The sequence below is a fragment of the Jatropha curcas genome, chromosome 10, assembly GCF_041381405.1.
Source record: "Jatropha curcas cultivar XTBG-Jc1 chromosome 10, XTBG_Jcur_1.0, whole genome shotgun sequence".
Lineage (NCBI taxonomy): Eukaryota > Viridiplantae > Streptophyta > Magnoliopsida > Malpighiales > Euphorbiaceae > Jatropha > Jatropha curcas.
In genome coordinates this window covers 25701853-25714892 of record NC_143160.1, presented here as the reverse complement: position 1 = coordinate 25714892, position 13040 = coordinate 25701853, and the positions used below count along the sequence as shown (strand labels likewise).

Sequence of the window (13040 nt, the reverse complement as noted above, 5' to 3'; positions counted from 1 at the left end):
ATTATTAAAAAAGGTGAAGTCTAAAGTTTCACGACGTGGATTTAAAATTTAAGAGGCCATAAGAATTTTTTATCAAATTGTAATAGGTTAAATATATTCAGGCCTAATGGTTGAGACATAATAAAATTGGAAGTAACAAATGGAAGCTTGTACATTTTTCTAATGTTGCAAGAAATTCAATGTTGGGTTCAGACTTCGTGCTGCTTTTTCCGCTTGACTTGAGAAAGGCTGTGGAATAGGAGTTGGTACTTGGAAATTACTCTTTTCTTCCTTTTTAGGTCTTTCATTTCCAGTCAATGGTAGACATTTTTTTGTTTTAGGTTGTTGACTATCATTTTAAAATTATCTTTTCAAAAATTTTTAGAATTATTAGTGTTGGTTCTTTCCGGGAAAAAAGCAACGAATTCACTGGTTGACATTGGAAAATTAATTGCAGATATGCCAAGTATCTGAAGCAAACCAATTAAAAATAAAGTGCGTTTGATTTGACTTCTAGAATGTGGGTTTAGATTCACTATATACATTTTATCGACTATATAATTAAAATAAATTTGATAAATGAAATTGTAAAGAAAGCTTTGATTTGCTTGGAAAGTAAAAGAAATTTATATTGAAAAGAGAGTTTGATTGTTTGTATTGAAAAAAGAGCTTGTGATTACCTAAAAATAAATAGACAATGCTTGAAAAAGAAAATAAAAACAACCGCAATCGGTCTTTTTTTATCTCCCACCTTTGTACGTGAACAACACTTAATGAGTGCTCTTTTTTTTTCTCAATCACAATTCACTTCGTTATGCCTTTCTTTTTAATTAATTAATTAATTACATAAAATAATATTAGTTGGGACATTATCAATCATACATCAAGTAAACCCAAATCCAAAACACAAAGCCTAAACCTCGAAAATCACAAAATAGATTCAACAATTACCATAATATTAAATTGGTCTATGCTTAATATGTTAGCTCATTTTGAAAATCTAAATCCATTTATAAATTAAAATCTAAAAAACAAAAATATAATCCCACAATACCTCTCTTTGCACACTCCTAAAACTAAGGAATTTTAATTATACCCAATGAATAAAAACAAAAATTCAAATTTAATTGTGGGCCAAAATACATAAATTGTCTTCTGAACTTTCACCAAAAAGTCTTATAACCTCCTGTATTTTTAAAGTGATCTTGTGCTGCCCTAAATTCTATATTTTATAATCTATACACACCTGGACACGCCAAAAAATAGAAACAAAAAAACACACGCGATGGAGTGAGTTAGGTAGCCTAATAGCATAATACGTGGCATTTCATAAGCCATAATTAAGGAGATCGTGTTAATTAAGTTAATTAAGTATATAATTTAAGAATAACAAAGTTAATTTTTATGAAAATTAAAAAAAAAATAAAAGGATATCAGAGATAAGATCTTATGTATTCAATATTTATATGTGTTAGGTAAATAATTTCTTAAGAAAACAATACAGATTTTTGGTGTCAAAATTTTAATTTATTTAATAAAAAGTAATCTCAAATTTTAATTTATTTAATTTACTAAAGAAAAATGGCAAAAACAAAATAATAATAATAATTGATTGTTGTTGAAAAGATGAATTCGAACTAGGAGTGCTAAAAATAGAGGCAGTTCCTCTCTTGCCGCTAAAAGCCAAATTTTCTTAAAATTTTCATTTTTTTATTCAAATCGCCATTAATTATCCCTGTGAAACTCAATTTCTTTTCTTTCTCTCTTTGAACTAACGATAAATCAGCAGCTAATGACTCATGAACCTGCAATATATTCATATAAAAATACCCTAAATTATTCGATTTGTTGCAAAAAAACACTCCAAATTGATCTTTGTACCAAGAACATCCTGATTTTGAAACATGAATATATTAGCACCCAAATCAATATTAAATTTAAGGTTGTGAATAAAAAATTAATATAATGGGAACCATGTCAAAACCTTAGGTTAAGTTAACCCAAGATTCCAAAAAACGGCACCGTGTTAAACCCTAAATTAACCCAACATTTTTTCTTTCCCTCCCTTCTTCTTGCTCCATCTTCTCTACTATACATAGCTTTATCTTTCTTTCCCCTTAGCTCTTAGCAGATTTTGTGTATATCAATGGAGTGCTCAATAAAATTAAGGTTTCTTGGAATAGATAAAATGTAGAGCAAATCTTTGACGTTAAAAAATGAAAAACACTAGAAATCAAATTGAAACATTGGAAGGTGATTGCTACTGTGTGTTCTTGAATTGAGTTTAAGAAGGTGATTGCTTGAATATACAAATTAGCTTAAATATTTAAACATTAGTATAAAAAATAAATTTTTATGCAAATAAATATGTCTTATAAATATTTTATAATTTTATTTATGTAAGATTTAATCATAAATTATTTAATTTAGCAAAACTGTTGTAAAAAGTTTACTATGTCAAAGTCAATTAGGAAATCTCTTTTTTTTTTTTTTTTTTTTTTGAGGAAAATTAGGAGTTCTCTATTGATGGAGAATTATTTATTTCTCTATTTTTTTATCAATAGTTATACCAGTCATATATAAAATCACTATTTTACTTATAAAATTTAAAAATCTTAAAATCATTGTTACTAGCCCGACAACGTGTGATATTATTGTAAAAAGAGAAGTTTAAGGTTTCACGAGGTGGATTTTCAAATTTCAGGAGGCACCACAATTTTTTTTTCTTTTTTCCAAATTTGGGAGAGCGAATGTGTTGGGCCTCTCTCAACAGGATAACTTTATAGTAACAATAAGGTTATACATCTACGGAGTTAAATATTTTCTCCCTCCGTTAGAGAATTATAGAAGGCAATTGCCCCTTGATGCTGCATAGATGTTTCTGCTTATTGGGCACTGCATGGGGATCAAGTGATGGGGCTAGTTACGGAGAATTGCGTTATACAATATGTATATAGTGGACCCAGAACTAGTGTGAGAACGAGTCGTAATAATTCAAATATATATTGCAATTTGTATGTGCAGTTTAAGCTTTAGGGTAATTAAGTGGAAGCAAATTATATGAGAAGATGACCAATTGTCCTTGAAGGATTCTACATTATTATCCTCCTTATTTCAAATTCTACATTCATGTGCTTTCTTCAATATGCTTACCAGACATTAAATGGATTGCATTTACAAAACCTGATTCGTTTTCCACTTTTAATGCAGTGTATTGCCAGAGGATGACTGGTTTAATGAGATTTGTCAAGAAGCATTGGAAAGATTAAGTGGAAAACCAAAAGCTGTTGATGGGGACCGAGAACTCAACAGCCCAACAGCCTCTGTTTCTGCACAATCCATTTCATCTGTCAGATCTCATGGGAGTTCCTAAGACAAAGTTCTAAACCCTTGTTTATATTTGGCTCGTTGAATATATTCCTTGAAGGATTTGTAAGCACTAAGCAGATTAGCATATGGTTTGATCTCATTTTTTTCATCTTCTCAATTTTTGTGAAGTCTGGGAATCTCTTCATGGTTGAGTTCAGTTTGAGTCTGTAAATGCTGAATATTTTATTCGATCCTGAATTCGATTATGTATCTATTCTTTGACTAAGCTATTCTTTCAAGTTCAATGCACCTGATACTCTGATTTTTAGTTGAACTGTGGTTCTAGTTTTTCATTTTACATTCTACATTAGTCCTAACCTAATTTGAAAAAGCTAACAAAATAGGAAGATTTTGCAGTAACTATTATCATATTGAATGTTAAATGTTAATTATATTTAATAATTTTTTATCAAATTAAGATAATTATGTTAGGATACCGGCAATAAACTTACGAAAATAATTACGACAGCGGAAAAATAGAAATGGGACACACAGAAATTTATGTGGTTCACCCTCAACTGTTTAAGGCTACGTCCACGGGACCAACTCCGAATATTTCTTCCACTATTAAAAATAGTAGGCTTACAAAGAGAGTAATACAAAATAGTGGCACTCACAAGTTTTTCCCAAAAAGACCTCAATAATTTTCACTATTTTTCTAAACCTTTAGTTTTAAGAACCCTTTCTTAAAACTGAACTCTCTAATTCTTCTCTCACATTTTGTTGGTACCTCTAAACTGAGAAACATCCTCTCCTATTTATAGGAGAGGGAATGAGAGAGTCGTGTTCCATTAATTTCGTAGTTGGTTGCCGACCTTTGAATAGTTGGCAACCAACCTTTTGCTTTTTCAAACGGCACGTTTTTATTATTTTTTTTTTCTTTTCAAATTGTGTGGGTCCCACTTGAGTGGGCACACCACCACCAACAAATTATTATAGAAAGTCTAATATTATTTTTACTTATAATAAAATCAATTATCTATCAGTTAAAAATACTTGAATAGAAGAAAGTTTTGCGTTTTGTAATTGCTTAACATCATCTATAACTGAGGGTCTTTTCCTTGGTTCCCTTTCAGTACATGTCAAGACCCACAAAAACACATCTGTAACTTCACTGGACAAATACCTCAAAATTTTAATTATACCCAACACTGAAGGAAATCCAACTACTCAAGTAATCTACAGCTACCTAATCGAAAAGTGGTTTAAGGTTTGCAAAGCAGATACAACAACATTTTAAGTCGCTACTTTTTATAGTATTCGGTAACATAACGTTTGAAATAAAGCATTTGGATTAATTTTTATAGATTAAGGTAGCGTTTTGTGAAAAGTTAACTCATGTAACATTTAACTCATAACATTTTATGAAAAGTTACTCAAACAGCTCGTTTAGCTTTCGTTTTATGAAAAGCTACTTAAATTGCTAAACGCTACTAAAATAACTAACAGCTACTAAAACAGTTAATTTTGCCGAACAGACCCAAGTTTCTAATTTCTAGATTTAATTGGCAATAGTTTGCATAATAGACATTAATATTGCACTGTGTTGTCAGAAGATAGAAGATGTCTGACTTAATGAGATTTGTCAGGAAGCATTGGAAAGATTAAGGTTCTGTTTATATGAGTTAACTTTTTATAAAATATTACTTTAACCTATAAAAGCTAGTTCAAACGTTATGTTACGAAACACTATAACGTTTTGATTAGTCGCTAAAAACTACTTAAAAAGTTATTGCCGAACAAAGTTTAAGTAGAAAAAAAAAAAAAAGCTGTTGACGGGGATCACGAGTTTAACAGCCCAACAGTCTCTGTTCCTTCGCAACCCATTTCACTTTTCCAAGTGCAATGCTGATTTTCAGTTAAGACGTGGTTCTAATTTTTCATTTGAAATTGTACATTAATCCTAACTTGCTTGATTAAATAAAGTGCATTGATTTTCCAATAAATTTCTCATTTTCTGAATCTAATTGAAAAAATAACAAAATTAGGTCGTAATTTTCTAATGTTCATTATTATATTTTAGTTATCAACAAGAGCAACTATTGTAGAATTGAAAGCCTGGTATTAGTATGATATTATTAAAACAGAAAGGAAATACAAGCAATTATGACTGATCTGCTAACTAATTCCTTGTGCTCAAATACACATCTCTGCATCTTGAATAGAACAAATGTGCAATGACCCATTTTGGGCTTTTGCTCCTTGTAATTGCTTGACAACATCTCTCATTGAAGGTCTTCTTCTTGGTTCAATTTCAGTACATCTCAAGGCCAACAAATACACATCAGTTACTTGTTCCACTATATCTGAATCATAGAATTCCTCCGCAAGGCCTGAATCTGCAATCCTTCTGATATCTTCTGTATCTCTCCATACACACCTACTCCATTCCACAATATCTGTTTGCTCCCCGAATGATGGATCCAATGCCTTCTTTCTTGTTATTAGTTCAAGCAAAACAATTCCATAGCTATAAACTTCTGATTCCTTACTCTTCGTCTCTATAAATGCATGTTCTGTCAAAATCAACACAAATATGAGTACCAAATGAAGCAGCGTTCCTAGCAGATTCTAGGAGAATGTTTCAGAAGAAGTTACCTGGTGCAATGTATCCTGGTGTACCTATAACCAAGCTGGAGGGTGCCGATGCAGGAGATTGATCCAGAAGCTTAGCAATACCAAAATCTGAGATATGAGGCTCCATATCAGAGTCTAAGAGAATGTTTTCTGGCTTGACATCTCGATGCAACACTGGAGGATCGCAATCATAATGTAGATATGCCAATGCATGGGCAGTTCCAATGGCTATTCTGAAGCGCACATTCCATTCGAGAGTTGATGGAGCATTTTTTCCATGCAAAATATCATGAAGGCTCCCATTTTCCATTTGTCTATAGAGAATCAACCCATAATCTTTTCTTAACCAAAACTCCTCCAACCTGATCAGATTCCGGTGCCTGATTTTCCCTATGGTTTGAATTTCTCTAACCATACTTTTGTTTCCTCCGTTATTACTAAAAGCAATTTTCTTTGCAGCAAAAACTTTGTCCTTGCCTAATGAAGCTTTATAAACAGTTCCATGGGCTCCCCTTCCAATAATGTATCTGTCATTTAGATTCTCAGTTGCTTCCATCACTTTGCTGAATAGTGAATCTGGCCTCTCTTTTGCAGCAATCTCCGCGTCCTGCTTATGCCTTCTATGCAGGACAAATGTACATGCCAGTCCAAGAAGAACAAAGGCAGAAGCCACACCGCAGCCTATCATTGCAATTTCAACTTTAGTAAGGCCTTTTTTATTGCTTAATCGACTTGCACATGATCTCAAATTTCCATTCCCATCACATGTGAAGCTACCTGACGGAGCACAATTGACACATAGGCCAGTATTGCCCACAAATGATGAGGGAGATGAGTTAAGCAAGGCCATCAAGGTGTCTGGTATTGGACCTGTGAAGAGATTGTATGAGACATTTACTAGGATCAATGTATGGATGTCACCAAGAACATTCAATGTTCCGGCAAGATTGTTGTTAGATATATCGAGTTGTTCTAGCTTGATTAAATCTCCCAGCTCTGAAGGTATTGCACCAGTCAATCCATTACTACTGAGATTCAATGCATATTGTAAACTTTTCAATGATCCAATCGAAGAAGGAATTTCACCTCCCAATAAATTTCCACCAATTTGTAGTTCTGTAAGCCTTTCCAGTTCTGACAGAAAATGCGGAATGCCTCCGGTAAACTGATTCTCCCTCAGAATTAAAGTGGATAAGTTGGTCCAATTCCTCAGACTCGGGGGAATTGGACCATTCAATGAATTGACGCCCACATCAAACTTGTATAATTTGTGACAATGTGATAACTGAGATGGTAAAGAACCAAAAAGTTGGTTATATGAAAGATTTACCTCCTCAAGCTTTACAAGATTGCCAAGCTCAGGTGGTACAAGCCCTGTCAACTTGTTCCTGGAGAAGTCAATAGAAGTAAGACCAGAACAGTTGCCCAGGCTTGGAGAAATTGAGCCTGATATGATATTGTTACTGATGTCTATGTGAGAAAGGCTTGGATTTTCTGCAAATTCAGGAAGGGTCCCGGAAATGTTATTATTTTTAAGGATCAATCTCCAGAGTGACGAACAGCTTCCAACATCAGAAGGAATGCTGCCTTGAAGTTGATTATGACCCAAATTTAGAACCCGTAGTTGCTTTCCAAAGCAAAGATTTGGTGGAATTTCACCGGTGAACTTATTATTAGTGAAATCCAGCTGCAATAAGCTGCTGTTGATTCCCAAACTTTGGGGTATGACTCCAAAAAAGTTATTATCATATAAAGAAATGTTCTTTAGAAGCTTCAGCTTAGTCATCTCGACAGGTAGTTCACCAGAAAGGCTGTTATTGTACACGAGGAAATACTCAAGACTTTGTAGTCTCCAAATGCTTATTGGAACCTCCCCACTCAAATTATTAGTAAACAATTCAAGGTCCTTCAACTGAGTCAGCTTTCCCAATTCAGCAGGAATCGCTCCCTCAAGCTGGTTTTTATATAAATTTAAGCGTGTCAAGGACTTGCAATTTGCAAGTTCATGGGGAATTTTCCCAGACAATCGGTTTTCAGAAAGGTCTAGAGCAACGAGCTTGTTTAGCAGGCCAAGGGAAGAGGGAATGCTGCCTGTTAAGTTGCTATGAACAATAGCTAAGATTGTTAAGCTAGTTGAATTTCCCAAATCTGATGGGAGGCCCCCACTGAAGCAATTGTATGAAAGGTCTAAAACACTCAAATTCTTGCAATTGCCAAAACCTAAAGGAATGCTACCTTGAAAACTATTATGAGCTAGAAATAAAAAAACAAGGCTTTTTAGATTAGTGAGAGTCTTTGGCAAAGAACCAACCAACTGGTTCTCACCCAAATACAGCCTTTGCAATTTACTACAATTCCCAATTGTCTCTGGAACAGTACCAGATAACTTATTGCCATTTAGCCATAGTTCTTGAACATGAGTCAAGTTACCCACACTAGTAGGGATTGAACCAGTGAAACTGTTATTATTCAAATACACGGATTCCAAACTCGAAATAAGAAACAATGATTCAGGTACCTTGCCAGACAGTGAATTAGAGTAGAAACCCAAGAAACGTAAATGTTGCAGGTAGTTAAAATTATTAGGTACTTGTCCAGTAAAGCCATTGGTGGACAAATCCAAGTACTCAAGTAAACTACAACTAGCTAACTGAAAGGGTGTTTGACCAGAGAAATTGTTATTACTCAAGTCCAAGGTTTGCAAAGTAGATAAATTTCCTATTTCTGGACCCAGTTGGCCATAAATTCCATAACCAGAAAGGTTCACAGTGAGTATAGTGAAAGAAGTAGGGTGACATTGTATGCCTGACCATGAACAAGGAGTAGAGTGTGAAGAATCCCAAGTTGAATGTATGGAAGAAGGCACATGAGTCCAGTGCCTTAAGAGTGACAATAGAGTAGACCCATCAGAGTTGAGAGCAAAAACAGCAGATAAAGACGACAGACATAGAAGCAAGAAATGGTTAAAAACGAGAGACATACCTTAACTGAGGACTTTTTAAGTTGGTTGGAATGGGGAGTAAGAAGAAAGAAAGGCTGAAATGAGAGATGACAAACAGCAGTAAATAATAATCAAGAATTGGTTGAGTGTTGAAGAAAATGAGAATTGATTCATTAAATAGAATGGTAAGTGTGAAACCAGAGTAGTTGTAACAAAATCAAGAAATTCCAAAGATCGGTTTAAAGTTCAAGCTCACAGTTCACGCTCATTTTTTGGACTTTGACTTGAGAAAAGCGGTGGACTTGGGGGGACCACATGGACTCTTTACTAGCTGCAGCTTTTGCCGTTTCTGTACCTGCGTGGTAATTATACCCCAAAGTATAATTACTATTTAGTCCCTCAAATTAGATGAATTATACTAATATTTTTATTCCATAATACTTTTCACATTTGGAATTTCACTCTCCATGAAAAACTATCAAATTGTCTAAATTACAATAACTTATTAAACAAATTGAATATATTATCTTTAATTTAATATTAATTGTCTAAGAAAATCATTAAATAAAATAATAATTATTGGTCATAAACTAAGAGTAAATATGAAAAAAATGAATTTATTACTCATTGAAAATATTTTAGAACAAATTATTTTTTCAAATGTGACAAATATTATAGAATAGAGAAAATATTAAGAAATTTTAATTTTCAAATTAAATTATCTGATCTCTGTGTTATAATCATTAACGTCAAAAATGTTTTTAAGAGGTAAATTAGCATACAGTCTCTAGAATTTTATCAAATACATTGATAAGAACCATATTGGTTCGTCCATTTACTATAAAGATATTTTTGCATATATATATATATTCGATTTATATATATTTTTTATTATTGCTATTGTTATACCGACTAAAAGAAAAAAAAAAAAGCAAGAATTTTGTAGGTAAGGACTTACTAATATAATAGATAGATAATGCATGGATGGTTTAATTTTAAAAATTAGAATCCTTATTAGTTCATTTGATCAAAATCTAACAAATATGTAATTACTCCATTTTTATTATTAATAAAGTCTTATTTTATATTAATTCAAACCTAGTCTTTTTTAAAAAAAGAAAAAAGAAAGAAAGCAAAATAGGCATAAAACTATATATATATATATATATATATATATATATATATATATATATATATATATATATATATATATAACTGGTTGATTAACTAATAAATTTTCAATCCGCTTTAATTGAGTGTTTAAACAAATTAAACTGGCATTACTAAAATTATTTTGCTCAATTAATTTTTTATCAGAATCATTTTCTCTAGCCATTTTATATGGTGCACATATTATATCATTATCTTGATATTTAAATTTACTAATTGCCTTAGGAGGAACATCACTTTGAATTATCCTATCATTTACTATCCATTCAGGTCTTTTATCCCTAGTAGTAATAGGATTTATACTTTTATTAGAACATGTTTTTACTGAAGAAAACCAATCTAGAAACTTAAGTTTAGTTTGAGTTTCAACTTGGTGTTTTAAATATTCTTCTTTTAAATCATCGAAATTATAATCTTTTAAAATTTTATTAAACTTCATTAAATTTTTAGATTTAGTAATTTCTTTTATAAGGTCTTTATTAATATCTTCTTTAGTTAAAACATTTAATTCACGATTTATTTCACTAACATTTTCAGTTATAGTTGAAGCTGTTGGTGATTCAGGTGAAGTATTTACTAAGTTGGATTGTTGATTTAAGTAATTGTCAACTGGGTTATAAATAGCTTGTGGAACTGTATTACTATAATCAACTCTTTTCATTTTAAATGATTGACTAGAATTAGGTAAATCTGAAGTAGAATACCTAGGTTTTACCAGTGTTTGAATTATAGGTTTATATATATATATATATATATATATATATATATATATATATATATATATATATATATATATATATATATATATTAGTTGTAATTTTATGCTTTCCCACGCGGGTATTTAAATATTATTTCATAAATATTATCATTGAATTACTTTGATAAGTTTTTAATTTATAATTTCATATTGAAAATTTTTTTATTAATAACAATAGTTAAGCCTTATATTTATTCATAAATGGATGAATAAATATAAGGCTTAACTATTGTTATTAATAAAAAAATTTTCAATATGAAATTATAAATTAAAAACTTTGATGAATATTTGAAATTTAAAAAATATTGATTTTATTTTTATATCTAAATTTAATATAATAAAAATAATTAATACTTTTTTATAATAATTTAGATGCATTATGAATCTATATTTGAAATAGATATTGTAAATTTGAAAGAGTTTTAAGAATTAAAACTATAATAAAGAATTTGAGATTGCATAACTCTTCTTTCACCATTATAAAATATCAGAGCTATTTGATTTGAAATCTCAAATTTGTTACTCAAGCCATGAAAAATATAACTTATGATGATTAATAAATTTGTGATATTTTAATTTTAATTATATCTATTTTCTTGCAAAATTTATTTTTGCAGTCGCTGTAACAAAAATTTTATATTATATAATTGTATTTTTGCATTATATATTATATGTACTCTAAATCTTCACTTTTTAGAAACAAAAAAAAAACCCAATCCTTTTAGAATGAAACAACCCGAATTTTTATCTTCAAAACATTTTTCAATTAAATTTAATGAACCGATAGCCTGGAAATTCATATTAATATTTTAGTGTGAACACTGTGAGAAACTGAACCGAAAACCGATTGAAAAAGCCGTAAACCAATTGAAAATCAAAGATTTGGGCTGAATCGAACCGAATCGAACCGGTTCGACCCAGACCATCTAGAATTCTCTTCTTCCTCTATTTCCAGCACACGCCTCACTTTCCTCACCCATTTCCTACGCCTCCGACCACCGCGTAGCACCACCGGCGCCACTGCCATCCTCTCCTCTCCTCTATTCTTCTTCTTCTTCTTCTTCTTCTTCCTTTCTTTCTTTCTTTCTTTCCTTTTCCCTTCACTGCGTCGGCGTCCTTGGCGAGACAGAGCTGTAGCAGCGCCGCGCGACACCTCCAGCTCGATCGGACTCCTCCGCGCGCCACATCCAGTCGCTCCATGTCGCAGCGACTCCGCAAGCTCCCTGGATCAGATCGTGCGGCACGAGTAGACTCAACCTCCCTCTGCCTTCGATCGAGCAAGCATCGCGCCTCATCCAGCTCGTCGCGCCATCACCACCGCCCAGCCATCACTTCAGCATGCCTCTGACCACCAGAAACGAGCCTGTCCAGCTCCTTCGCGCCACCTCCGCCTCTCTCTGCCACTGCCAGTCGACCTCTGGCCACCAGCCTCCATTTTCGGTTAATCAAAATTCCGGCAACAATATATATATTGGGTATAATTTAATTTTAGTAATATTAGTTAATTAAATTAATTTTATTATTTGTAGTTAATTAATTTAGTTAATTTAATTTAGTAATTGTGAGTAGTTAATTGAGTTATAATGTAAGTGTTGATTAATTAAAATTACTTGGGTGTTGATGCGTAATTTTATGCCCCCACCTGACCCGATGATGATATGAGGATAAGGGATAAGGCATCACGATCAACCAGAAGTGTTTAAACCAAATTTTGAATCAAACCGGCCCAAACGAGTCTGACCCGCGTTAGGGTTGCGTCACGCAGCTATTACCTACGTGACGGCACTATTACCTACGTCACGCAGCTCTAATAGGGCTGACACCTCTGGCGCGCGCCCGTGCAACGGCCTGCACTGTTTGTATGGATACGCGGCAACTGTACGAAAAGTAAGTCGCGTCACGCAGCTTACGGGCGCGCCACGCATCTATTACCTGCGTGACGCGACTATGCTCTGTTGCCCTAGCCATATAAATACAACATTCTACACCAAAAACGGGACTTTTTGACTTGGCTCTCATTTTTCTCTAAGAAATATAACTTTCTGAGTTTAAGTTTTTGGATTAACGACTAGAGCTTTTTCTCAAGAACTCAACTGAGTAAACTTGAGGAAGATCAAGTCATAGATATTTTAGATTTAAAATAAAAAAAATATACAAAAAGATAAGAAGAGGAAAAAAGAAAAAAAGGGAAAACGATTTATTTTGTGAAAGGACTTGGCAAACACTTCTGGAATCGTGATACAACGT

General features: G+C 32.6%; 1 protein-coding gene and 1 long non-coding RNA gene across 2 annotated transcripts; one reads left to right on the top strand and one right to left on the bottom strand.

Moving 5' to 3' along the window:
• Positions 1-2797: 2797 nt before the first annotated feature.
• LOC149493348 (uncharacterized) lies at positions 2798-3554 on the top strand. The gene is made up of 2 exons (XR_016318541.1): positions 2798-2952; positions 3190-3554. It is a non-coding gene; the product is annotated as an uncharacterized LOC149493348 (long non-coding RNA).
• A 1836-nt stretch (positions 3555-5390) lies between these two features.
• Positions 5391-9066, bottom strand: LOC105637282 (uncharacterized). Its single transcript, XM_089726541.1, has 2 exons — positions 5947-9066; positions 5391-5864 (listed from the first exon to the last, which is right to left on the bottom strand). The coding sequence occupies exons 1-2, from the start codon at positions 8903-8905 to the stop codon at positions 5485-5487; spliced, it is 3339 nt and encodes a 1112-aa protein (XP_089582667.1). The 5' UTR covers positions 8906-9066; the 3' UTR covers positions 5391-5484.
• Positions 9067-13040: the final 3974 nt, after the last annotated feature.